General features: G+C 33.0%; 2 protein-coding genes across 7 annotated transcripts; one reads left to right on the top strand and one right to left on the bottom strand.

Annotated features, from left to right (window-relative positions):
• Window positions 1-134: 134 nt before the first annotated feature.
• Window positions 135-20,335, bottom strand: LOC134252055 (NAD kinase-like). 5 transcript variants are annotated; one of them, XM_062734489.1, is made up of 12 exons: window positions 19,904-20,330; window positions 19,346-19,366; window positions 15,840-15,923; window positions 5,210-5,339; window positions 3,835-3,943; window positions 3,658-3,743; window positions 3,436-3,538; window positions 2,874-3,007; window positions 2,459-2,558; window positions 2,024-2,181; window positions 1,791-1,873; window positions 135-1,637 (listed from the first exon to the last, which is right to left on the bottom strand). In XM_062734489.1, exons 1-12 carry the CDS (start codon window positions 20,077-20,079, stop codon window positions 1,463-1,465), a joined length of 1,359 nt encoding a protein of 452 aa, XP_062590473.1. In that variant the 5' UTR covers window positions 20,080-20,330; the 3' UTR covers window positions 135-1,462. The 5 variants fall into 5 exon arrangements, with proteins under 5 accessions (XP_062590473.1, XP_062590474.1, XP_062590470.1 ...); XM_062734490.1 differs by lacking the exon at window positions 19,346-19,366; XM_062734486.1 differs by lacking the exons at window positions 135-1,637; window positions 1,791-1,873; window positions 2,024-2,181; ... (4 more) ...; window positions 3,835-3,943; window positions 5,210-5,339 and adding an exon at window positions 10,784-12,880 and having other exon boundaries at window positions 19,904-20,335.
• A 195-nt stretch (window positions 20,336-20,530) lies between these two features.
• On the top strand, window positions 20,531-27,093 carry LOC134252054 (TRAF-type zinc finger domain-containing protein 1-like). 2 transcript variants are annotated; one of them, XM_062734484.1, is made up of 10 exons: window positions 20,531-20,679; window positions 23,382-23,574; window positions 23,976-24,504; window positions 24,593-24,660; window positions 24,946-25,106; window positions 25,251-25,353; window positions 25,562-26,120; window positions 26,254-26,335; window positions 26,528-26,636; window positions 26,729-27,093. In XM_062734484.1, the coding sequence occupies exons 1-10, from the start codon at window positions 20,639-20,641 to the stop codon at window positions 26,759-26,761; spliced, it is 1,878 nt and encodes a 625-aa protein (XP_062590468.1). In that variant the 5' UTR covers window positions 20,531-20,638; the 3' UTR covers window positions 26,762-27,093. The 2 variants fall into 2 exon arrangements, with proteins under 2 accessions (XP_062590468.1, XP_062590467.1); XM_062734483.1 differs by having other exon boundaries at window positions 26,519-26,636.

Below are 27,093 nucleotides of genomic sequence, written 5' to 3'. Positions count from 1 at the left end.
AACTTGAAGGGACTGAGATAATACTTCGAGATATCCGAGGATTCGAGATATTGTGGGTAAAATACTAAAGAAATAAGCACTTGAGACTTCAAAATCACTTCGACATATCCACTGTATTCAAGTATAAAACATGTAACAATTTAAAATTGTTTCATCATTCATTATCATGTATCAACTATTAAAACATTAAAGAGCATCTAAAACAATGATCATTACATAATATGAGATCATATTAAATGTTCACACACTTGCAAAATGCAAATGCCTTCACCAAAATGATATGAATTTCAATTTCCAAGCTCATATTCCCTTTTATCTTCTATGCAAAAGTAATGAACACAAAAATGTTTCCATCTAAAGAAGTTAATATAATAACCACAGTTCCTCCAAGAGACCCATGCCTGCATAGGAAAGATTTTGACTACCGTAATTTTAAAGAATATTTGGATCCTTGATATTAGATATCTGGAGATGCAGCTTGAAATTACTTTTTTTCAAGAATAATGGGGTCCTTGATATTAGATATCTGGGGATGCAGCTTGAAATTACTTTTGCTTCATTATTTACAAAAGAAATTCTTGTAGATAGGAATACTGTTGACCACTGACAGGAACATATTGCAGGTTTAAACAATTCAGGTTGTAGTATATGGTAAAACATGTTTATATCATGTGCCAGGGAGAGGCGATTTTGCTTCATAATAATTATAATTCCTTATATCTGTTAGCTTCAAAATATTTTTAAAACCCACATGGAATGAAAATCACTTTGCTATAAGCATCAATATTTGTTAAAAGCATGTTTAACTGTATATATGCTTGCAATGTTTGTCTGAACACATTAAAGTATAATTCCAACTTTAACTCAACTAACTCAAAAGCAAAGTGAAATCTCTCTAGCACTTTATGACACTTTATGTATATTTTAAAATAACATAAAGCTAATGGACTTCTGTTTCATTACCGGTAGTTGAAAATTATAGATGTCCTCTTTTAGCCAAAATCGTGTCTTGCATCTCATTAAAAATTGAAAGATGTAACACATCCACAGTTTTGATTTGCATACCCTTTCATATTAAGCAAAAAAAAAAAAGATAATAACAATCCTTATGTTAAATATTTCTCTCAAGACAGGCAGATGATAACTAAATGCACATTACGAAAGATTTCTTAACAACTTTGTTTCTGGAGACTTAATAACACCATATTAAGGACTATTACCTCTGAAAATCTCTTTCATTATTATTAAAAAAAAACAACAGTCAACATCTGCCCTGTGCAGCCAAAGTATAAGGTTAAAAATGTGGCTGATGGTTATCTGTGGATTGTGTATAAAGTTGCAAATAATGGTTTCTATTTACAATGACTCCCTGAAGAAAACCTTGATTCATGAAAAGAAAGTCCAGTTTTGAGCAAAATGATATGATAATGATAATGTCTTGAGAGCAAGCGTGAAGCCTCCGTTAACTGCTATCATTAATACTGGCTGTACTGGGAGATTCTGTGAGACCTGGCATGGCTTTCTGGGGTTTTCGGACATTCCAGTGGAGACATTCGGCCAAAGATTCAAACCAGTCATCCATCTGATCCTTAGCACATACAGAGGGAACTGGGTACTGAGCTGTGGTGATTCGAACACTGAAACACCAAATCAATAGCTCATGAACAGATATATACATTTTCTTTCACAATTTCATGAATATTGCATTCGTTTAAATCCTGAATTACAGGTTAATGGCAAAACAGGTCAGTTGCTCTGAAGAAACTTTCATTTTAAAATTGGAAATTTACCTGTCTCCTTGAAAAATTTCTTGTCGATTTCTTCCATCAAGTGACACCCAAGCTGAATTTCTAGCTTCTGGTGAGACCATTATCTGGAACAAAATTCAAATAACTTACAACATTATAAACTACGAAATTTTTACCATCTGTAATCGTTATTAATAAGGCTTCAGTGTTTTTAGTTTTTTTAAAGAAAACCTATGAATTGTACACTCCTAGTAATACTGATTTGAGTCTTTTACCTTAATTTCTACTCCTGCTGGGACGACAACAGGTCGGAATGAGAGAGAGTGAGGACAGATGGGAGTGATGACTATTGCGGGGACATTAGGGTGGACCATGGATGCTCCAGCTGCCACTGCGTAGGCCGTACTTCCTGTCGGTGTAGAGATGATGAGACCTGGAACATCATTTACCAAGTAAATTGATTACCCATTACAAATTACAAAATCTCACAGAGAAGTTCTCTAAATGCAACAACTCTGATGTCAATGTGGTTACTCAGTTCAAAATCTTTGAGAGAAATTCTCTACACCAACAGTTATCATATCTATTATTCAAAATGAAAAAAAGTCTAGATTTTGGCATACCAATAAACCAGTATATACTTATTTTTCTATATTTTAATCAAAATCAAAAACATTATAGTTCTAGATTAAGGTGACTGGTACACTCACCATCCCCCTGTACTGTGGTGACTAGCTTGCCCTCCACGTACAAGTCAATATTGCTGAGGTAGGGAGACTGGCCTCTATCTACCACTACTTCATTGAACACCTGACAAATAAAATTTTAATGGAGTTGTTAGGGTTTCATCCTTGCAAATCCCTGTCCATATTTTGTTATGCTTACAGTAATAACATTTGTTCTGCCTAATACATATTCCATTTAATTAACACAGTTGAATAATGGTCAAAAACTGGAGATGTGAAAGTAAGAGTAAGTCAACTAAGGGCTCAAGTCTCACTATAGTATCTCAATGAAACTTAAATATAGATTACCCTGGTAAGTACAGTTCTTATTTTGTCTGGACAAGTTCAATGTATTAATGTGAGACTGACTTTTAAAGTAAATGGATAAGACTGTACTTACAAGTAGATGGGTTTTGGACTGAACAGTGCTGTGAGACCTCTGGATCTGCTTCACGTGTGGGATCTTAGCCATGTGGGAGTCCTTCCTACATATCACACACTTAAGTCTGTACCGCAGGAGCAAGCCTGCATTTCCTGTGATACACAAAAAAACAATATAATTGTCACTCTCTGCTTAAGTCATTTTTAAATATTTAATACTATACAATATACAGGGAAAGTATGCATGTACATTGAACTGCACTTTCAAAATAATTATTTCAAAACTTCTGTATGATCTTTTGAAATTTTGTGAAAATAGGACTCAACTGTTGTTTTTCAGGTTGTTGCAGTCTTCAATATACAGAATAACAACATACATGTACTGAATTTTTTATAGAGTGGATATTGTACTGGGAGGCAATTGACAATTATCTCTACCACTTTAAAACAGGAAGTATTTTTGGAAAATGCTCCCTATAATCTCATTTCCTTCCACGTATTTTTGTCAGAGTTGGACTTGGTGATTGCTAAATTTTCTGTATAATTTTCTGTAAAATTCAAACCTGCAAATCAATCAATACCTTCAAGAACTTGTGTGACTTGTTCCTTGTAATTATGAAAACTGAATGGAGTTAAAAATCCAAGGGATCCCATGTTGAAAGCCATCACAGGAGGCATGCTGGCCTATAACAACAAAAATCTGCTTTGTACTCACTTTAACTCAAAAATTAGACTATGGGGACTGTTAAAATTTAATTATCAATTAATAAAATTAAGAAAAAATTCTGCCAATGGTGTCTCACCTGGAAGAGAGATGATGCATATAACAAAGTACCATCCCCTCCCAAACATATGACAAAGTCAATTTTGTTGGTCAAGTCATCTTTATCTATAAAACAAATTTCTTAGCTAGAACTCAATCATTTTATTTCTTGGCTAACAAATTTCTTTTGGATTGTGTTTATAAGCATTTTACTGACCTTCTTCAAACGTTTTTATCTGTTTCTGAAGTTCTCGACACATTCGGCTGCCTGTACACATGGCGTCATCAAAAACCGCCTTCTCTACGTACACAACCATATGCTTATCCTTTGAAAAAAAAGAATATTCCATAAATAGATACAGATCTGGCTCTGTAGCCATAAAACTTAGATGAGCTCAATCTTCATCTCAGTCTCACTTGCTACTAATAATTCCTTACGTAATGTGAGACTAGGATCAAAAGCGAGCTCGTCAAAGTTTTATGGGCCCTGAGCTAGGTGTTACCCAAGTAACTTGCAGATCTTTAGCTTAAAAAGAATTTGAGGTCATGTCCCAATTTTTCAGATCAGTGAACTGTAGATCTGCAACTTAATACACTAAATCAGCTAACATTCAAGACAATCACTGCTCTGATGAACAAGAGGCCCATGGGCCACATCGCTCACCTGAGAAACTTTGACCATTCTGTTCTTTACCAGATTTCCCCCTTGTAATACATAATGCATCCCCACCCTTACCCCACTGATCATAATTTAGACATTTTGAAATCTACACTACCCCATGATCCTTCCATGTGCACAAAAGTTTCATCTTTTCTGGACCAGTGGTTCTTGAGAAGAAGATTTTCAAAGATTTTTTCTATATATTTCTATGTAAAACTTTGATTCCCCATTGTGGCCCCGCCCTTCCCCCGGGGGTCATCATTTGAATAATTTAGAATCTACACTACCCTAGGATGCTTCCACATAAATTTCAGCTTTTCTGGCCCTGTGGTTCTTGAGAAGAAGATTTTCAAAGATTTTTCCTATATATTTTCTATGTAAAACTTTGATTCCTCATTGTGGCCCCGCCCTTCCCCCGGGGGTCATGATTTGAACAAATTAAATTTACACTACCCTAAATGCTTCCACATAAGTTTCAGCTTTTCTGGCAGTGGTTCTTATAAGAAGATTTTTTAATACCCCACCCTATTTTTGTCTTTTCTTTGTCTCCCCTTGTGAGGGGACTTGGCCCTTTATTTTAACAATTTAAATTCCCCTTTACCCAAGGATGCTTTGTACCAAGTTTGGTCAAAATTGGCCCAGTGGTTCTTGAAATATACAATGAAAATGTGAAAAGTTTACAGAACACACAGATGTACGGATGTTTGACAAAATGTATATGATTATTTTCGTAGGTGAGACAAAAATGTAAAGCCTTTAACAGACTGGTTGGTTTTTGTTATTAGAGGACATTCTGTTTTCAAGCACTTCATCTAGAAAATGTTTGTATTTTTCATGATACATCAGCAATTAATCCTGATCATACATCATCCAGCAAGAAACATATATTCACAGTTACTGATCTTCAGAATTGATTTCTATACTACAATACCTGAATCAGCCACTTGACAAGTTGGGTAAATGCAGACAATGCGTTCTCATCATGCATCTTCTTAATGACCAGGACAGTAAGAGGGGGTTTGTTCCAATTCAGTTTCTGACTTCCAGGGTCCGGAATGGTTCTGTGCAAAAAAATTCAAATTTCAGCTTAGCAAAAATTGCGTATAAAATTATCCACAAAAATACATTAATTATAATAACATTCACTTAATAATATCTCCTTCATTTCTTTGTGGCTTTGAAAACCATGTTCATTTATTAATGCTTGAATGCTGCTTATCAAGCCATTTGTTTAGATTTCTGAGCATTGGCTCTTCCATCAATGAAATATACAATGAAATGATGGATGTCAATAATACAATATGTAACATGTTTGATCTTATTTTATATGATTATTTGTAGAGACAAAAATGTAAACAACATCTCTCTTTGTTTGTTTATAGTATGAGAATAAAAGCTATTGCATAAAAAAAATATATAACCTACATGTATATGAGCCACATATAAGATTTTGATTTGTGCTGTTTACTTCTCTCGGGAGTTATCTTTCAAATAACGATAACTAATAACTATTGCAAAAAAATGCAGAAGGTATCTGAAGAGGTTATATATGATGAAAAACATGCTGATGACAAGGAAATATGATGTTTTATGGCCCTGTCACATGATTATCTAGAACCAATCAGATAAATTGTATAAAATAATTATAATGAGGTAAAATAATTTAATACTTATTATTGTACTCTCACAAGCAAATATTCCTTTTCCTAAAGAAAAAAATCATTCTCACTATAAAATTGTACTTATGCAAGGACCATTACAATACCCTTAATCACATACAAAATGGTAAAATTTACATGTATACCTGTAAACTTTTACCCATTTTCAGCTACGTATGTAGAAAATAATTTTCATTGCATTTTGACAATTTTCTCATTGCATTTTGATTTAGAGTTAAAATTCTTCATTTAAAAATATTTTTCAAATCTATACTTTCATTGTCACTTACATGTACATAATAATATACTGAGTTAATCCACATCAAACTTAATAAATCCATAAACTTCTGGTTCTGCTGGGATGCATCTCAAAGTGTAAAATGTATTTCACTTTCTGAATTCATGATCAGAGAATTGAACATGGTCTGCCAATCAAAACCACTGATCCTCTACATTATTTTGCTTTGCAAGTTAACCTTTTTAAAAAATTAAATAAGTTGCTTCATTTCAACTTGGGAAAAAAGAAACCTCCTACAAAACACCCACAACCTCCAATTCAGAAATATTAAATGACATACTTGTACTATACATTGAAATTAATAGAGCACAATCCATATACACGGTACATTTTCCCCCTATTTACTTACAGGTGTGAAAAAACAACAAAATATATAAGGATTTAAAAAATTTCTTATGAACATAAAATCAAGTTAGACATGCCAATAAAAGCAAAAGCATTGTTAAATGCATGGACAAGTCATTTAAAGTAATATTTACGATAATAAAGTAGGGTTTATAATTCGTTTTAAAAACTTTTCAAGAACTACAAGTGTTGCTGTCATCATTATGACTGAAAACAACCAGCACAGAACCTTCCATAAACATGTCTATATAAATGAGAGAAATCACATTAACATTTCAATCTGGATTTTCTAAACTAAAATTCCATTTTTAGCTCACCTGAGCCAAAGGCTAGTGTGAGCTTTACTAATCGAAGAATAAAAGTAACAGACCCATGGTTCTGAAAGAACATTTTTTGAGATTTTTCCTACCGTATGTGTAGTCCCAAGTAAAACTTTGATACCCTTAATATGTTGCCTCGACAGTTTAAAAAGATTTGCTTCTTGATTATCTCCTTTTGGAAGGGGGTTTGGCCCTTCTTTTAACAATTTAAAATTCCTTTAATTTACACAAGGTTAGGCTACTCTTTGCCATGGTTGGTTAGAAGATTGAATGTCAGACAATAAGTGATCAAAAGGCTTTTTTGTGCTCCTAACTCAGGAGAGCAAAAGCTCACTTGAACTTTCAACTCGAGAAAGCAAACGCTCATTTGAACTTTCAACTCAGGAGAGCAAAAGCTCACTTGAACTTTCAACTCGAGAAAGCAAACGCTCACTTGAACTTTCAACTCAGGAGAGCAAAAGCTCACTTGAACTTTCAACTCGAGAAAGCAAACGCTCACTTGAACTTTCAACTCAGGAGAGCAAAAGCTCACTTGAACTTTCAACTCCAGAAAGCAAAAACTTATTTAAGCTTTTAACTCAGGAAAGCAAAAACTCACTTGGGCTTTTAACTTAGGAAAGCAAAAACTCAATTGAGCTTTCAACTCAGGAGAGCAAAAGCTCACTTGAGCTTTCAATCAGGAAAGCAAAAGCTCACTTGAGCTTTCAACTCAGGTGAGCAAAAGCTCAGTTGTGCTTTAAATTTAGCAAGTTTAAACTAACAATATTTACAGTGTTACTTGGTACCTAGATGAAATATATCAGATCATCCTCTTTTTCATTTACCTGATTAATGATGAGCTCTCTTTGAAACCACTTCTAGTGATATCAGCTCTCTGACATATCAATGACTTCTCCTGTATTTGGTCAGAATTCCTTACTGGCTGTAGGTAGCAATTTGCAAGAAACATAATTCCTCCATATATCACACAGATTTGTCGACCAGAATCCTATACGAGTCTTTTGGGCTTGATTTACTGTGGACATGCATTATTTTTTGCTTGCTGTCAGATTGTTAGAATTTATTCAATGGCTAAATGCTTGTGCTTTCTGCACAGTCAAAAAAACCTATAAGACTATTTGCAGACCATTTCAAAAGTCCAACATTGACCAGTAAACAATGTCCAACAATGTATTTCTCCTGAGAATATTATCATCTGTTTCATATCTCACAGTCAATAGTCAAACTCCACAGCTAAATGTAGAATTCTTTAACACAAGTATACAGTTTTATGCAATATTTCTTACAGACACTTCATTACATTCTAATCAATACATGACTTGTTAAAAAACATCAACGTTCCAATTAACATCTGGTTACTAATTACAAACATGATAAAGAAATGAACTCAAGACCAAGGTGATTCATTTTTTTTCTATTAAATATCAAATTTCTTGACTTTTCAATATGTAAATTTAAAATCTTTGTACAGAATTGAAATATACCAAGACTTAAAAAAAAAATGTCTATTCTAATACTTGTATACAAGTATACTTGTAATTGCCTTGTACTCACAATCATATATAAAGAAGTATTACATGTTTAGAGCATGATAACAGTTTTAAACACTTCCAAGCACTAAAAATTACAAAAATATATATTTTTTTTTTTTTGCTTCAGAATAAAAGCATTAAACATTTAAATATTGCAAGGGGGAAAAGTTATGGTGTAGCCTTCTTAAAAAATTCCAAAAGGCAACGTTAATAAATTTTAATAGAAAAAATATATTGCACACAGACTATTTTTAAAGTAGTAAAGAATTTAAATTCACTTACGAAAACTAATTTTGCTATAAAGAAAGACAATAAGACATCAAAATAATTCTACACTAACCACCTGAGTCTACTTATTCCTTCTTCTTAATTTAGAATATGTAGCTGTACCTGATATACAATGCTGATATCCTGATCTTGTACATCCTTTGGTTTTAAGTAAAGCCCCCATGAGAGTATAATTCACTTGTCTCCTGTGTTTCCCATTACAAGGCACAGACTTTACACAGACATCTCCAGTTTTAGGAAGAGCCAGTAAAAACAACTGATTTCTGTGTTTAACACTGACAATTTCAGCCAAATTTGTCAAGGTAACCACTTGGTAAGCATATACGTGAATGTTCGTTCTCAAAATTTTTGCGCATCATTCTACTGATGATTTGACATTTTCTGGATAAAACTGACTTCTTTTGAGAAGAACAATGTAAATCGACTTCTCAGAAAGACCTTCGTGCTATTTAGGTATTTATGGAGAGTTTAATTGTACAATCTGCTGGAACACACAAAGACCAGTGTCACTAACACCTCTTGACATGACATAATGACCTGACTTCCCTTAAATGTCACAGGGTTTTGTTTTATTTAACTTTTGAAAAATAGCATTACATAATTGAAAATAAATTTTTGCTAAAAGTTTTATAAAAGGAATTCTTTTATATTCAGTAAAAATTTAATGTGTAAACCTACATTTTACTCACAAACTAAATAAAAGTGCAAAGCACTTTTATGTTTTTGCAAAAGTGAGAAGACATTTTTTCAAATCTTATTCACCTGTTTTAAAAAATTTTAAATTATTTCTCTTTGAACCTTGCATGTCGCATAACTTTTCGATAGAGATCTTTAAGTTGTCAAAACAATCGATAAAGAAACTTAGGTTATCGTAATTATTTTACATAAAGTGTCCTTGACCATGGCCATGTTGACATGAACGACAACTCTCATAGCGAAAGTTGCAGACCGACGATGCCTTCGATTTGCACTTGATTGTTAAAAGATTGCGGAACAATATAGTATATAATTTATAACCTTGAATTTTGATATACTTTTTAAAAATATTAACAATTTTTTTTCAAACACTTTTACAGTGACATAAACATTTTCATAGCGTCCGTGAGAACTTTTTTTTGTTTTAATATTAAATTTGAAGTTTTTTGTATTCATAATTTAGGCATATATCAATCATGTTTATTAACTGTGCTTTATCAAGAAAGTAGTTCTTTGAAAAAATTTATGGATGTGTAAATTTTTTCTAAGACTTTTGAATCAAAACACAGGAAATCAATACATAAAATGAAGATTAAACTTCAATCCTATTTTCTGTCCCCTACTTTTGCAAAAGTGAGAAGACATTAAATCTTATTCACCTGTTGCTTTTAATACTTGAACCTTGCATGTCATAACTTTTGAGCGAAAAAAGATGGGAGGTTCAAATTTTTTATACAGTGCCCGTGACAAGACCTTTCCAAATGTACTACATTTATGTTTTTTTCACCCTATGATCTTATATAGGCCTAATCTATAACCTTGAATTTTGATATACTTTTTAAAAATATTAACAAAACTTTTACCTTGGTGAAATTTTGAAGAGCTATATTTCACAAGTTTATTACCTTTGACAAGGACTTTCCAAACATACTATGACTTCATGACCTTGACATTACATCTATTATCTTAACATTGTTTTAAATTTTGAATAAGAAAAAGGGGCATTCATTACATTACCTATGACAAAACCTTTCAGTAATTATTATATCTTGAACTTGTGTTTATAAAAAATCCTTTTTTGTCATAACTTTGCTGAAGAGACAGGGCTTTCACATAACTTCAGAAGTGCAATACTTATAATGTACATTTATTTGAACTTTTATTTTAAAGTTTGATTAACTTTAATAATGGGCAGACAACAAAACAGGACACACAAACATGACAGTTATAACATTCCATAAATATAATCTCACTCTCTGAGACACCAAAAGTGGAGCCAAATTCTTTAAACTTGCCAGTAAATTCAATGTTTGACATATTCTAACCAAATACATAAGGTCAAAGTATATTGTGTAAGCTGACAAAATGTTTTGGCTATCCCCTCACTTAGGGGTTGTTTTATAAGTCTTATTAGGGTACTGAACAGGAAGTGAATAGGCTCCAGGCCTCAAAAAATAGTCCACTGCTCGAATACGATAAAACCCAGCTACCAAGTCATCTGTCAGAACTTTAACATCAGGTACATAATTAAAGGCAGTGATGATGGAAGTGTTATTGTTGATTTTTGTATAAGGACCACTCTGTGACTTACTGGAGAATTCCACATCATAATATAGAATGCACTTGGTGTTTACGCAGTGATCTGACCAAGTTGTCAGAACTTGGCCCACAGTGATGTTGTGGACCACAACACTGGTCACTTGGTCTGGGGGAAGTTTGGATTTAGCACAAGCATGGATAAGGATTACTCCTGGTTGTATTAGTTGTGAATATTTGTGTCTGTATATATGGCCATCTTTCTTCTTATGGAAATATTTAACAGGTGAAGACATCAATCCTTCCTGAGAACGCATTTCCCTGAACTGCTGAACAGAGGGAAAAGATGGCTTGCCCTGTGTTTCCCACACAGCATAAGGGTTTGTAACTGTGTTGTCAATGTAATACTCCACTATTCCAAAGTCACCAGGTCCATCCAAATTCAAACTCACAGTTATTGAATCTGTCCTTTTGAGGGATGAGGTGTCATTGCTGCTGTATATAAGCACAGCTAGCTGCCAAGCATCAGAAGTTGGAATACCTTTGTAAGGCACATGAACACTTGCTAGTGCACCAACATTACTGTCATTCAAAACAACAGTGTTACCAAACTCTCCTGAAGCAGTTAAGTTTACATGTACCTGTTTGTCTCCCAAAAGTGACAATGCTGCCATTACAGTGTAAATTGGTTTTAAAACTAACTGGACAAAAGGAGTTGCTGTATTGTTCATTTGGAATCTTGCAGCCAGGGTTCTTTGTGTAAATTGATGAGGAACATAGCTCAGAAAGGCATTATCATTACTTAGAAGTGAGTAATTCATGAATGCAGGTAGTTTAGCCAAGATCATGTTCTGATGTTGGGCTATAACTTTAGCAACCATAGCAGCATAAGTGGAGTCTGCCCGCCATGCTAGGTCTTTATTCCAACCCACCATTGGATCTGCCTCATCATTAAAGAAAGGAACCATGGTGAGAAAAGGGTATCTTTTCTGAATATCTGACACTGTTTTAAGTTCATACTGATAAATTTTAGCTGAAGAACCATCTCCTTTTCTGTGGTATGACAGAAAATCTATCCTATTGCCTTTTTTGCCTGTGAAGAAGTTTGTACCGTTGACAACATGACTTAAGACAGCATCAGAAAACTTGGTATTTCCTGGCCCATCACATCCATCCCCAGGACCCCCAAACTTCAGGAGGGGACTGGCTGCTAACAAACCCTCTGAACAGGCATCGTAGTAATTCAGAAATCCCTGAACTGAAAACTTAATGTTGTCAAAATCATGACAATCTGGCTCATTCCACGTCTCAAAGTTCCAATCCATGACTTCGCTCAGGCCAAACTGGTCTATGTAGTTTGATGCTAACTGGGTTATCATATCCTTCCACATGTCTACCTGTGTTGAGTTATCAAAGTCAGTGAAAATGCCTGATGGGTTTCCCATGAGTTCAAATCCTGGTTTTAAACCATAGGTCCACAGCCAACCAATCACATCATCTAATTTTGAAAAATCGTATGTCACATTTCCATTGGTTTGTTTCACAGTAACAAGCTCCAACAACCAATGAATTCTGACCTGTTTTATACCACTGTGAGGAAGTGAGCCAATCAGAGCCATGTTTAGTTGCATGTCTTTGCTAAAGTCAAATTTGTAAGCATCCTTATGAGGCAATGGTGGAGAAAATCCTGTACTCTTCCAGAAATGTGTCAGATCATTCCTTATGTCTTTTGTATCAACATCCAGATTATATTCCACTGAAGTCACTAGGGATATCAAGGCAAATAGGTTACAAACCACCAGAAAAGATTTTCCTGGGAAGGAGCTCATTCTGAGAGTCTTTGGCTGTCCATCCATTGTTGGAGGATAAATAAGTTGGTGATCTCCAGCTTCTTCAATCCCCTGTACTTGATAACAGTCGTCACAAGACCTACAAGGGGGTTGAAATGACCTTGTTGATGTAATCTTTTCTAATCTTGTCATTATCATTTAAACATACACCATATACATGTGCACTTAAAAATGATACACAATGATTTTTCAGCAAAAAGAATGTTTGTTGAAACAAAAGCATAAATATACAGCATGAGTTAACTGTAGTGCACAACATCACAAATTATGATGTTGGTTTTGATACACTTTTGTTTAATAGCAGGAAAATCACTTATAACTTATATTTACTGTCTTTGCTTCTTTTTTTTATATCTCAAAATTGAAGATAATAATAAAAAAAAATAGTACAACAGTAATATGCAATCTAATATACTTGTAATACATAAAACAAGCTCTAAAGGAAACAAAAGTCAAGTGATATGTGAATTAATTTCAAACTCCTCTGTACAGAATAGTATGAAGTTTTATGACTAATTTTATTTAAAATTACAAAAAAAGCATAATCTGCACAATTCTTATGAGATTAAAAGGATGTCAAAAAAATTATTGTTGTTGTAACATTAATGGAAATATAAGTTCATTAATTTTTCTCCCTCTTCAGTCTTTTCAGACAATTATACTTCAAAACCTTACAAGGAAGCAAATATCTGAGCCTTTATCAAATCAATACACTTCATGACACTTGACCATCATAAAGGAACCAATACCTAGACTATGAACTGGAGAATAACAATTCATCACATTGAAGGAACCAATACCTAACTATGACCCTGATAACAAGAATTCATCATGAAGGAACCAATACCTAGACTATGAACCGGAGAATAACAATTCATCATATTAAACGAACCAATACCTAACTATGACCCTGATAACATGAATTCATCATAAAGGAACCAATACCTAGACTATGAACAAGAGATCAATACAATGTACCGGTACCTAGAATTTGACCCACAGAACAGGAATCCAGGAAGAACAAATAAGATCAGTTTTATCAAATTTACATGACAGACAGAACACAAAGACTAAGCAAATCTTCACTCTAGACTGCGTGATTAAATCTTTGTACACACAACATTTTTTGCTTTAAAAAACTTTAAATAACAGCTCAACCAAGACAAAGTTTAAAATTAAACAATTTCCTCTAGTTCTCATTATTTTGTCATTGTGAATATTGAATATCACTTTTTATCATAATACAAAACTGAATGCAAATGGCATCCAAAAATATTTGTCATAAACAGAAGACTTTCATCCCCTGGCAGTGAAGTTGGAGAGATTATGAGGAGAGTAACATACAATGAAGCGCATTGAAGTGGTAAAATTTTCCGTTCGAATGGAACGTTTTGAGCTATCTTTAGAACGTTTGTTGTCATCTTATGACACGCCCATTTCTTTAGAAATTGATAAAACGGTCAATCTGTTTATCCAAATACCTGTAGAACAGGTTTTCCATAAATATAGTAGCCAATCAAATTGACGACTATGAATAAACACCAAGTAAACGCGTGTTCGAGAGAGAGAGAGAGAGAGAGAGAGAGAGAGAGAGAGAGAGAGAGAGAGAGAGAATGTTTTTTCCGAAACATGTGTTGTGGTAACTTCAATAGACATGATAACTTCAAAAATATGTTTATATTCGTTGCAATTTGAGTTTTAGAGAAGCGGGGAGTCTCTAATTCTTTCTTCTAATTTTTTAATGGTCCATTTCAGTGTAACTCATGTTGTTGTGACCACCCACAAGTAACATGCAAGGAAGATTCCAGCGAACTTTTTTACCATTTTTGGACCATTTTCAGAAGTAACGAAGAGTGGGGTGTCCTAAAACATTACGACGAATATTTCTTTCTCGTTTCTATAAATATGGGCGTGTCATTATATTATAATTGACGTTCAAAGCATGACTCAGAACTTTTCATCCAAACGGACAATTTTACCACTTCAATGCGCTTCATTGTATCAGAAACCCTTGGCTCGCAAAGATGATACATGACCACCAACATACAATTTTATATATATACTTCTATACCATATCCAAATTTCAAATGCTAATTCATGACTGCATTCACAAGTGCACAATATTAAGTTTTACTAAATTTTGAATTCACTGGGAGAAGAACCAGGGCAAATACTGTAATATCATTTAAATTCCTGGGGGTCAATGTTTGAAGACGAGCAAGATATTGTTAGTTCATGGGTATGTAATGTCATGGGCATCTTGATCATTTGGTAGATTCAAAGAATCAACACATTGACAAAATAATCAATCAAAGGGATGTAATTTCATGGGTAGGGATTTTTCATCAAAACCACAAACATCGCTCCCTAAAAATAGGGATGAATCCACTGTATATATACATTATAGCTGACACTTTCACTGTAGTGTACACGTATGTAATAAAATACAGAAATGAATGATAAAAAGATTTTTGAACGAGCTCTAGAATTATTGTAAAGAACAAAATTCAATTTATTTTCCATTGAAACATAGGTCCATGTCCTAATGGGCCAATAACCCATGTTCATGTAAAAGTATACTTGTAAACAAGGTCTTATAATCACTCTTCTGTATTTATATATATCTACATATCCGAACCATAACCTTATCAACAATAAATTTAAAAAAGAAAATTGAGTTCTTGACATCACATATATTTGAATTTACTGCTTATCGCAGATTACTTCATGAAAATAATTATCAAATTTATAAATATAAATGCATACCAGGCATATACATGTAATTATCATAAAATTAAAATAATGGATTTCCATTTGGAAGAAATTTTATGAAAATCAGATGTATGTTCTGGTTTTTCTAATTTGTTCAAATGATGTAATGGATGTAAGTGTATCAATCATAAATCACATATTTATAAGTAAAGCATTGTCAAAGTTATACATGTACTTAGTAAGGTCAAGAAAAAAGATGTATTTAAATTAACATATATATAAAGGAAAAAGGGAATTATTAAAAGCATAAATGTTGATATACTTACAAAGAAGTGGCTGAATCATCCAAGATGGAACCACATGGACCAAACTTGCAATTTGGCATAACACCATACAGAGATTTGGTTCTCCTGAAAGACAAGATAAAAAGTCCATTTATTGACAAGTCATGTCAAATAATATGAAAATAAAGTATGGATCAATAATATCTACAAATGTTCAAATTGAAACAAATTTATAATTTATGAGAAGATATTAAGTTTATTTTTTCATCCTTTTCGTTTGAAACAGATGTTGTAATACAGGAATAGCTATATCCTTTTATTTACTTTCAAAGATGTTATCAAGTTAGTGGGTTAGCTAAAACATACCAGGAAGGGGAAAAAGGCTTTTGTTTAATAAAAAAAAAACACATTATCCTTTTGTAAAGAACATATCAAAAATATCAAACCTAAAACCACAGTTTCTTTTTCTAAGATCCGAAATTTGAACATTCTCTACTCCATTCATGTTTAAACCACAATATCAGCTGTTTTATTTTCCTATACACAGTCTACCTGAGTATTTTTGTTAGCGTAACTGATCATTGGCCCTTTTTTGGCAGGCATCAAAGGTTAACATGCATTTATAATAATATCAATTATAAACAAATTTGTCATTTATCAAACAATTAACAGTGTTTTATATTTCTTTGTTAATAAATGAATGATTGATAAAGCCTGCAAGCTAAGGACTGTCACCTTACTTGAAAGAACGATTCTTCCTACAAAGAATAAAACAGCAAAGATTTTTTTAAAATTAAAAACAACCAAATAAAAACAAATAATACACCAACAAGGCAATAACTAAATAAAACTTGTACTTTGTTTGAGCATACTACAATTGATAATTCTATGTTTGTAAGATGCTGTTATTGAAATACAATGTAGTGAAATTTTGATAAGAATCTAAAAGTCACGAAAGAAAGTCACGAATGAAGTTTCAATTTCACTGATCTGCCAAGAAATTTTCTTTTTAATTATCCCTCTTTAGAATAAAAAAATAACTTGCTTTTTATGAAAAAAGAATAGAATTTTAAACCAAATGACATGCCATGTGTATAGTTATAAGGCTCTAAATCTGACTGATGCAATTCATGAGGAACTTATACCCCTAGGATTTACTACATATTTAGCAACACAATTAAAAAGTTCTACAAAATTTTGACCACCAGAGAAACTAATAAATTAAGTAATAGTTTATTTCAAATATCACTAACTGAACACTTATAGATTAGTACAGATTTCTTTGTGTATTTGCTTCAGGTAAAAATTAAAAATAGACATTTTTTTTTATTATTTCTTAAAATTGATTTCCCTTTAACCTTGTACTTTTGAATACCCCTTCAGTCTCCAGTCCTGATAATGAGATACAATGTAGGTCAAAATAGTTTATGTGCTATTTACTGACATGAAACAATAGTACAATCGTTCTGTAGGTAAGGACCATGATATCAATATCCTAAAACTTCACATGCATCACACAAACACATGCAAACAAACTTTGAATACCGTATCACTTCTATAAAGAGGAAGTATACACTATCGTGACAACAGAACCTACTTCAAACAATTCATGGAGAAAATTATATATGACTAAATTTGATGCAAGTAGTAAATCAGTTTTGTTTTTTTTAAAATGATTCAATCAGTTAATACTTATCTTCTTCCTGGTTTACATGATGTAGTGGATAACAACTTAATCAAAGCTTAGCTGATACTTTGAACAGTATTCCACAAAAGTAAATACGGGGTGGTGCTTAACTTTGATCTTTTATGGAGCTTTCAAATTTCACATTTAGTACACTGATTTTTTTTCCCCACTATTTCACAAAAGTTAATAAGAAAACATAAAAATAAAACTGCATTTCCTCCTGTACAAGCTGTTATTTTACAAAATTGAAGATCAAAAACATATACAATGTAGCATTGTACCATTCACACTTTTAAGTTCTTGCAACTTTCTGAAATATTGAAACTAGAGCTACCCATTCATGTATATAAATAAAAAGGTGATATAATCATATAAATACCTCCATGTCCTCAAAAAAGGACATATCTGAAATGTTATATGCTTCTCCATACTGACTGTCCCCTCCATACGACCTACATTTTACTTCTAACAAGATAATGCTTTATCAAATGTACTGAAAAATCAATGGACAAGAATTTTATGCTCCAATCTCTATGACCTTGACCTTTCCCAAATGATTCGCCCAAGATTCAAACTTTTCTGCACTACCAAACCTCAAAAACTTTGCATTTCTTAACAGTTAACATTATAAATAATGTCATAAATTGCTTAGTCATTATTTTTTTTCCAGATGACTTAAGTTCAGGGCTACAAAACACCTAATACAGAAAAAAATAATGTAACTATATATACAGTAGTTGATAAACATGCACTGCTATGACCCCAACATCACAAAGACGCAATATTATAATGACAGCAACTCTACGTTAAATACGCATTTGCAATAAGCCCATAAGAGATCACATCCTTCAACCTGTTGAAATTAAGCATGTATTGGTATGTATTTCTCCTTTAATATATATAGTGTGGCATTATCAATGATGTCTATAGCATTGTCCACAGATGGCAAGAGCATGTGGAGACAATAAAACTATTCCTTATCTAATCATACTCTCTATATTATGATCCATACAATATATAAGAAAATACGGTAATTTTTACCATCAGCCCAGCTCAAATTCTTCTCAAACAATTACATGTACATAGATAGTACTTTTCAGAAAAATTAATTACATCATTATCATATTTATTGCACATCTTTTTTGTCTGAAGCGAGGAATAAATGGTACATGTAAATAAAACATACCCCCGGTAATATATAAAACATGCATATTAACATAAATATTTAGATATTTTGCTAGGCGAGGCATCCCTTTATATAGATGTGCAATATACCAATCTGAGTGATTGACACTTCTAACATGTGTCCATTGCATGTAAATAATTACCCTTGAATCACTGCTACCATAATCAATATATTAGTATACCTGATCTGCTATATCTTCTATTCAAAAATTTTACTGACTGCTTTAGAGTCGGTCATCCCTAAATACAAACTACAAGATAGCTAGACTGTTCCATGCACCATAAGCATGCAGGATGATAAATACAAGTAACCATGTGTTAAGTGGGGTATTATGTCATCAGTCATAGATCACACTTAATCACATTCTAAGGGCATCTCAAAGAAGTACCAAGGAGAGATGATTGCTCAATATTGTCAGTCCTTCACGTCAGATCTCTTATCCTTATAAAATCACCAAGTAAATTTGACTACAGTAGTATGTACCATTTACTAATCTATCTATTAAATTACTCAGTCTACCTAAATCATCTCACAAACAAGATTACAACTGAACAGATACACAACAGAAACACAAATATTTACCATTCAATATCAATGCATTAGTAAATTTAGCGCAATGAGTAAAAAATTCACCACAACAAGTAAGTTAATAAATATTAAAAGCAGAATTTTTACCTCCCCTTTTCCGTGTCTTGGCTTTTTATTTACAAAAAAAATTCAAGTATTATTATTTTTATTATCAATATAACTATTAAATATGCCAAAATATATGAATATTTACAATAAAAAATAAAATTACACGTCAATAAGGATGGTTTAGTTGATTATTGCAAAATTTAATTTTTTTATAGTACATATATATAACATATACTGGTGAATTTTTTTATTTCTTTTCACCTTTATTTTCCAATAAATAAAGTGTACAGTATTAAATATTACTCTTCAATATTAAATGTTTGAATTATTTTTTAAAAAAATAATTGTTTTGTTAACTGGACATATCACAAGTACAGTTTATGCAAATATTTGCAAGCTGTTAAAGAAATATTTTGGCATGATGTGAATACAATATGACACACACAAGTCTAAGTAGGGTTTAAAATATTATTTTTTTTAAGTAAAAATATTGCATATATCTAGTTTAAGTAGTCAATATCTGTCTTCACCTTTGACTGCTGTCAACAATAAGAAATTATCCTCAAGAAATAAAAATGCCCAAACTTAATAATTTACCTGGTCCTTGAAAATCTTGCATTTCTCCTTTTCACTCCATTAACTTGACTACCACCATCCGACTCGTCGGTGAAATTTTCACCCAAGTTAAATGTGACCATCTTGTCGTTGACGAGATCCATTGACTCTGACTCCGAATTGCTTTTCCGCCTGATACCGTTGACTGGTGAGCTCATCTTGCTACTTGTTCACTTCAGCAGGATGTTTACATTGCAGCGGAAGTCATCGTATGAGTTCACCAAAGCGTATCCCACCCAAAGCTAAGCTAACAAAACAACTTTTTTTCAAATACGAGTTCTTCCCCAATATTAGATTTAAAAAAACTTGAAATATTAACTATCTAAATCATAACTAAATATGAGATAAATCTCAAAGAGCACAGCAATATCCCAAGGTGCGAGACTAAACAGATGTGATTTCTTACAAAAAGAAATATATTGAACGACGAACCCGATATTAAAAGATAAAACTCCAGTCAACATGGTCAAGCTGTATTTCAATTTAGAACAAGATAAATACAAAAATAATAGCAGTAGAAGAAAACGATTCAATTTTTCATGGTTTGTTATAAAGAAAAGTTGAAACTAGTTACTAGGCCTAGTGCCAATCATATGCTTACCGCAGTGCGCATTTCATTAGAAAAACTTTTTGCGAACACGCGAGTTTCAAATCTGTTTTCTTCGAATTTACCTGGAAACGAAACTAGACAGGACACTCTTAGCCAAGTCCACAAATATGAGTGACAATGATGAGGACACGACTCTCTGCAAAAACTGGTTTGTAACATTTCTAAGGAGTTATTTATTAAAGCTAGTTTACTTTACATTGTCATAACAATGTTTAGCAATATGGTTAACTGTTTCAAAACAACTTTCTCTGTTGACACAAATTTACATTGTCATTTTTTTTAAATGATGACTTCTTTCATTTCTATGACATCAATGATTCATAAAACCTGTTTTGAAGTAATACTATCTTAGGTTACTTTGAGGTTTGTATTCAATTTATTTATTTAATCTATTTACCAATTAGAGCCCTCAATTGGCCGATATAGAAAGTACACTGTAAACACTAGCTGCAATAATGTAGCCCTCTCCGATTTTTTTTATCTGATGTTTTCTGGAGAGGGCTACAATTCCACGGCATCTCCGTAATGGTGCAAAAATATTTTTTAAATACAAGCGACTGCAGGCAGAATAAATTGTTTTTACATTCAACTTACTTCTAATAAGACGAAATTTTTATTCACTGTCGACATCCTAGCCCGTTAAACGCGAAAACCATGTAAATTAAATTTGTGCCTTACTCTACAGCCATGACAGTTCACGCGTGACGTACTGAGACTTGCGCTTGAAATTTAGAATAACTCAATAAAGCAAATGTCGATGTTTATAAATAATTGTGATGAATAATAATGTTCACTAAACATCGATAAATAAAATCATTCCATGTGTTATTTTTCCATAAACAGCGATATTTAGACTTAAAATAAGTTAATTCCAAAGAATCTGCTAACTATAGGTCTTTAATCTCATTGGCTGTCCCAAAATAAAATCTGTCAAGGTCAGTAAACATGGCGGATATATTTAAGTTGTGATGTTGACATACACAAAAAATAAGGATATATGAATTGTTCTGTATATTTTTGGATCGATTTATGTCTGGGATAACTACATTTTGGAAGTCAAGATAAGACATATTTAATAAAATAGCCGTTTACTGACAATTTGAGCAGTAATCTGTGCGGGAGTGAATCGCTGCTGCATTGCACCATTACTAAGAAATCCTATGAGGAGTTGTAGCCCTCTCCCCCTCCCCCCTGAACACTTTGATTTTCCATGAGGGAGTCTGTTATAGGGAGAGGGTTACATTATTGAGCTATGTAAAAAATTATAACATTATACATGTACACACACATTTAAAGCAAAATATGAATTTCCATTGTTTATAGGAAAAAGACATTAAAAGTAGGAATAAACATAATAAACGAGATATCTTTTGTTCTTATATCTTTATGCCCCCGTTTTTTGAAGATAAGGCGTATATATTTTTTCATTCAAGAAATAACTGTGTTGTCACTCATCAATAGCCCTAAAATTTACCAACTTTAACCTTGTCAATAATTTTGTGTGATTTTTAGTTGGTATGTTGTGCCTCAGAAAGCTTTTTGCACATGTTGAAAAAATAACACATTTATATTTAAAGTTGATAAAATAGCTTTATCATGTATATAAATATTTTTTATTCCTTGACCTTTAATTTTATCACCACTTTTTAAAAAATTTCAGTTACATGTATTATAGAATTCCTATAATTTATGAGTTTATCCACAATGTGAAAATTTTGGCCTCCCTAATAGAGGATCAACATGACTATCTCCTTGACTTTGGGTGTTGCCCCACATGTTAAAAAACTTTAAGTTTGGCACAATTTAACTTTTTTGAAATGGTTAATGTATGGGCTCTCATATTTCAAGATTAAGTATATTCATGAAGGCCTCCATATTTTACAAGTATATTCATGAGAACTTTATCTTTGACACAACTTTTTAATGATAAGTGTTTGGGATTTCATATTTCATAAGTATATTTAATGAGAGCAAGTTCTTTCTTTGGGTAACAACATATTTTCATTCCCTGACCATATTAAAGTTTTGTCTTGCTTTTGAGAAAATACAACCTTCGCCAAAAGCTGTCATACAGGGGCATCTGAGTGTTTCACACACATCCTGTTACATATTATATAATGCATCAGTGTTGGAAACTTGCCATTAAAATAAGCTGATTGCTAATTTAAGTTTTCAGTCATGCTTTAGGACTACTAGCCTGATAAAATCATTTCCCTTTTTAAATAATTATTTTTATTGCATTGTGAAAATAATATGCTAGCATAGATCTGTTTTTAAGCTGTCAAATGCCAATCCTATGAATCTATCAGTAGGAACAGTTGGCATAACTTTGATCTGTATTATATTTGTATTAAAGAATGACTTCTGTTTTAATGCTTCTTTACATGTACCAGTAACTGTTGTTGAGATTTATCAAAGTAAGTTTTTAATTGATAGCAATTTTAACACATATAGCTGGACATTGAAACAAGCAAATTGGTTTTCCCAGAACAAAATCTGTTTGTCACAGACAACCAGGTGTATTATTATTTAAAACATTGAATATATCTACATATACACTGGCTGTCTTATTCAGTATTCAGAATCATATTCTTTTCCTTTGTGTTTCAGCAATCAAGTACTATCTTCAAGTGTTTTATTTAGATCACATCACAGTATACATGCAGACAATAAATGACTTAGAAATCTAGTAAATTAGTTCTTTGATCCACAACATTAACAAAAATTCAGAGCAGTTGAAAGATGTCATTTTTAACTAAAATTACAACTGATAAACAGTTTCCTGCTACTAACAGGGTTTGTGCTTCAGGTCAACACCAATGTTTTAAGAATTTGAATTTTCCTTTTTAGTCGAAGACAGATTGCTACATCAAATTTTGTATTGCATGAAATGCACTGCAAAAGAAATATTTCCCTCTGTGAACATTGCAATGAGCCGATTCCTAGAGCAGAAATGGAAGTTCACTTCGAGGAGAACCATGCCAAAATACCTTGTCCCAAGTGTAACAAAGAAGTGGAGAAACAGCATTTGGAAATTCATGAGGTACATCTTTAGATAAACATGTTAGGTACAAATTAAGGTCCATGTCAACCCTTTAAAAAATTGCATGCCATTATAAATGTTAAGCAGAGGTCAAACTAGGATTCTTAGCAATTCATATTTTAAACAAATTTGCAAATATTTTAAAAGAAATTGATAAAGAATGTACCTTTAGAATATATTCAACATTATTCAGAGTGTGGTAGTTTATCATGAAAGAATTTTTTTTATAAAGATTTATATGTTAAGTGCTTATTGCAGTACTGGCTGTATATTGCATTTATAAAAATTCTTTTGGTTTATTGTCAGAAACTAAAACACCCATTATCATTGGCAAATGAAATAATAAGAATATAAAACATTGTTTTCATTATACTTCTGATATATATAATTTATGTTTTAAGGAACAAGAATGTCTCAAAAGACCAATCAAGTGTGTTTACTGTGAAATGGACGTGGCTAAGGGAGAGTTAGAGGAACACCAGGGATACTGTGGAACCCGCACAGAGAACTGTATACGATGTGGACAGTTTATAATGGTGAAAGACATGGCTCAGCATGAGGAGTCCAGGTGTAACTACCGAGAAATCCAACCCAAGAACAACAATAACACACCGGTGGATATTCCCCATCTCCCCAGTAATGGATCAGTTACATCAAACAGGAGAGCAGCCCCTCCAGTGGTGGATGACTCAGATGATTTCTTGTTTGGATCAGGTGAATTAAATTCCTTCCAGATGGATGAGATCCAGAGATTACTGGGAGTGAATGGGATGGGACCCTCACATCAGACAAGGGTGACTCCCCCCACTCGGACTACCGCCCGGGGAGGGACCCAGGCTGTCAGCAGTAAGAGTAAGAAAAAGGAGGTCAACTTAGAGAGGAGGAATGGAAATGGAGAAGTCGGTCATAACCAGAACCATCATGTCCATGGTGTGTATACACAGTATTTATGATCTTCTTTGTGACTAATGCTGATATTTGATATAATTTAATAACAGACTTTATTGATCCTTTTTAGACCAAACTTTTTTGCCCTGTGAATTTTGTGGAGAAGCATTTCCCATTGATGTGCTTGTTTTACATCAGGTATTTACACATATACTTATCATACCTGTGAGACACTAATGATAGAAACAATACAGTCAAAAAAAAGTTAAAACTGTTCAGATGGAAAAATAGAAACTAATTCACTATATTCATATATCAGTCATTTTTAAAATATTTATACTTGAAGTCAAAATCTGACTTTATTAAAACTTTTAATTTGCTCTCAAGTTCTTGCTTTTTATTACCCTTACATACATCAAGCTATCAATAGTGTGAAGATACAGTAGATAGAAAACTATGTACGTATGTTCAATATCTTTACAGGGTTCCTGTACAGAGGACCAATTGAGCTCACTAATGGCAGACACAAATCTCAGAGAGGAATCTGACAACAGAACAAACTACCCCATTTATCCCATTCAAAGACCTCTCCCTAACGTCATCGATAACCTCCATAGTTACATGGATGATTCTGATCCCACAGGGTAAGGATTTATACTCACTCCAGCTAATATCTATGTTTCCTCACCAACACTGTGAAATGTATTATGAAGTCAGAGTTTCTACTTTGTTTGAAAATGAAGATGGGGATATTTTATTATGCTATTTCCTCGGTTGTTTTATTGTAGGTTTATTAATGACGTCAGCCCAGTAGAACCACATGATGACCTGATGCTTCCATGTGAATTCTGTGATGAACTATTCCCACAAGATGTTCTTGTTCAACACCAGGTATTAATTTATATATACTACGTCTAGAATTAGCAATGAGCAATGACAAATGGTTTATTATGATTTTTTTGTCCAATTTTTTAGTACATAAGTACAAATATATTTGAAAAAATTATTTTTTCATTCCTGACATGTATCTTGTTTCATGAAATATCGTATCTCCTTTACAAAGCACCTGACACCTAAATAACTTTTTTATTTGTTTTAGGCAGTTTGTGATTCTGATGCATTAAAAACTCCAAGAGTGATGTCCCCTGTAGTAAGAAGCACAGGTGCCAACCTTAAAAGAGTCTCAAACACACCCAGGAACAAACCACAACATACTCCAAATATCAATTCAATTATTTACGGCAGAGATCATAATGCAACCCCTCCTGGACCCCACTCGCGAGACCTGGATCACACGCTGCGGAAATATGGAAGTTCCTCTTTTGATGTGTATGGTTCAAGAGGTCAACATCGAACAAGTGAAAGTGAAAATGTCTCTCCTCCGTCCCCTAGGAGGTCTACTTCTAGGACCTCCGTGAGCAGTGCTGCTCGCACCAGAAAGACATTAGGTAGCCTGCTCAGTGATAATGACTCTCCCCTCCCCTCATCCAGGCAGGCAGGTATACGCAGGACAGGGGATTCAAGGGAGGCTACTGGGTCCTTTGTTGGGATCCCAAGCACAAGAAAGAACAATGTGAATTTAAATAATCTTGCCAAACAGTCTGCATACTCTTCTGTTAGTTCTAGTCGAGGACCTGGTGCTGTATCTAAAAGAAATGGTATGTTTCCTCCATTATTTGTCCCTCAGTTTTTAAACCTGTGTTTATTTTATTAGTCCTACTGTGTTTATTTTTGTTGCTTGGGTATTGTGAGTGATGGCACCTTACTTTCTATGACTTTTTTTGTGGTCAGATGCAAAGAAAACAAACACAGGGGCCAGTCGACGAGACTATCTTGACCCAGACTTAGAAGTCGGTAACCTACGTCCAACAAGGTAATCAGGTTTTAAAAATACTCAGAATAGCATGAAAATGTCCTACAAAAGTACACACATTAAACATTGAAATAGAAGTGTAGGGTTCTGTTATTTATTGATGAAGCATAAAATTTTATAATTTGAAGGAAGTATATAACATCTGTTTTGGGAGTAACTTTTACAAACATTATGAACCTATAGTTATTCCAGGTCACAGAGGAACTCAGATGGTCAGTACCTACCATCCACTCCCGGTCAGTCTAACACAAGACAGAGGGACAGAACATTTGACTACGGTGGGGAAAGGACAACCAAAAATGTAAGTTTCTAAAGCAGTTTTACTAAAAATGTAAATAAAAGAGAGTAAATTTATCAACACTTTTTTTTTTAAATATTGTTTTTTTCCTACAGAGAAATCCAACAAAAAGAAGAGACCAGTATTAAAACGAAAGACTACTTTTGAATTTTGAACTTCACGCTTATTCATTTTTGAAGTAATATAAAATATCTAATTTCTGCTTCATAGTTGTGACCCTTTCGTTAGTATTCTTAGGAAAGAGGTGCATTTTTAATTTAAATCACTGTAGATTCTGCCTTGTGGATCAAGAGCTACCATAGCTGATTTAAAAGTTCTTTAATTAGGCATTGATTTTTCTTTACTGGGTTTTCACTGCTAGTTTTTTTGTTATGAAGTGCAGGAAAAGCATGATTTTTGATATACAAGTAATGTAATGTATATATAAATTTTGTAAGTCAGGTGACATTGTATTTTTTTT

The sequence above is a fragment of the Saccostrea cucullata genome, unplaced genomic scaffold (genome assembly GCF_032062105.1).
Source record: "Saccostrea cucullata isolate Sc308-1 unplaced genomic scaffold, CSIRO_AGI_Scuc_v1 ctg6, whole genome shotgun sequence".
NCBI classification, from domain to species: Eukaryota; Metazoa; Mollusca; class Bivalvia; order Ostreida; family Ostreidae; genus Saccostrea; species Saccostrea cuccullata.
Note: the sequence above shows the minus strand (reverse complement) of the source record. Positions and strands in the feature narration are given on the sequence as shown.

Coding starts and splice junctions, on each gene's coding strand:
- LOC134252055 (XM_062734486.1), bottom strand. CDS start 20,079: ATGAGCTCACCAGTCAACGGTATCAGGCGGAAAAGCAATTCGGAGTCA. Junction 19,367..19,903: donor GCAAGATTTTCAAGGACCAG/GTAAATTATTAA, acceptor GTAAATAAAAAG/CCAAGACACGGAAAAGGGGA. Junction 15,924..19,345: donor CAAGACACGGAAAAGGGGAG/GTAAAAATTCTG, acceptor CTTGTCTTTCAG/GAGAACCAAATCTCTGTATG.
- LOC134252054 (XM_062734483.1), top strand. CDS start 20,639: ATGAGTGACAATGATGAGGACACGACTCTCTGCAAAAACTG. Junction 25,107..25,250: donor GATGATTCTGATCCCACAGG/GTAAGGATTTAT, acceptor GTTTTATTGTAG/GTTTATTAATGACGTCAGCC. Junction 26,121..26,253: donor TGCTGTATCTAAAAGAAATG/GTATGTTTCCTC, acceptor TTTTGTGGTCAG/ATGCAAAGAAAACAAACACA.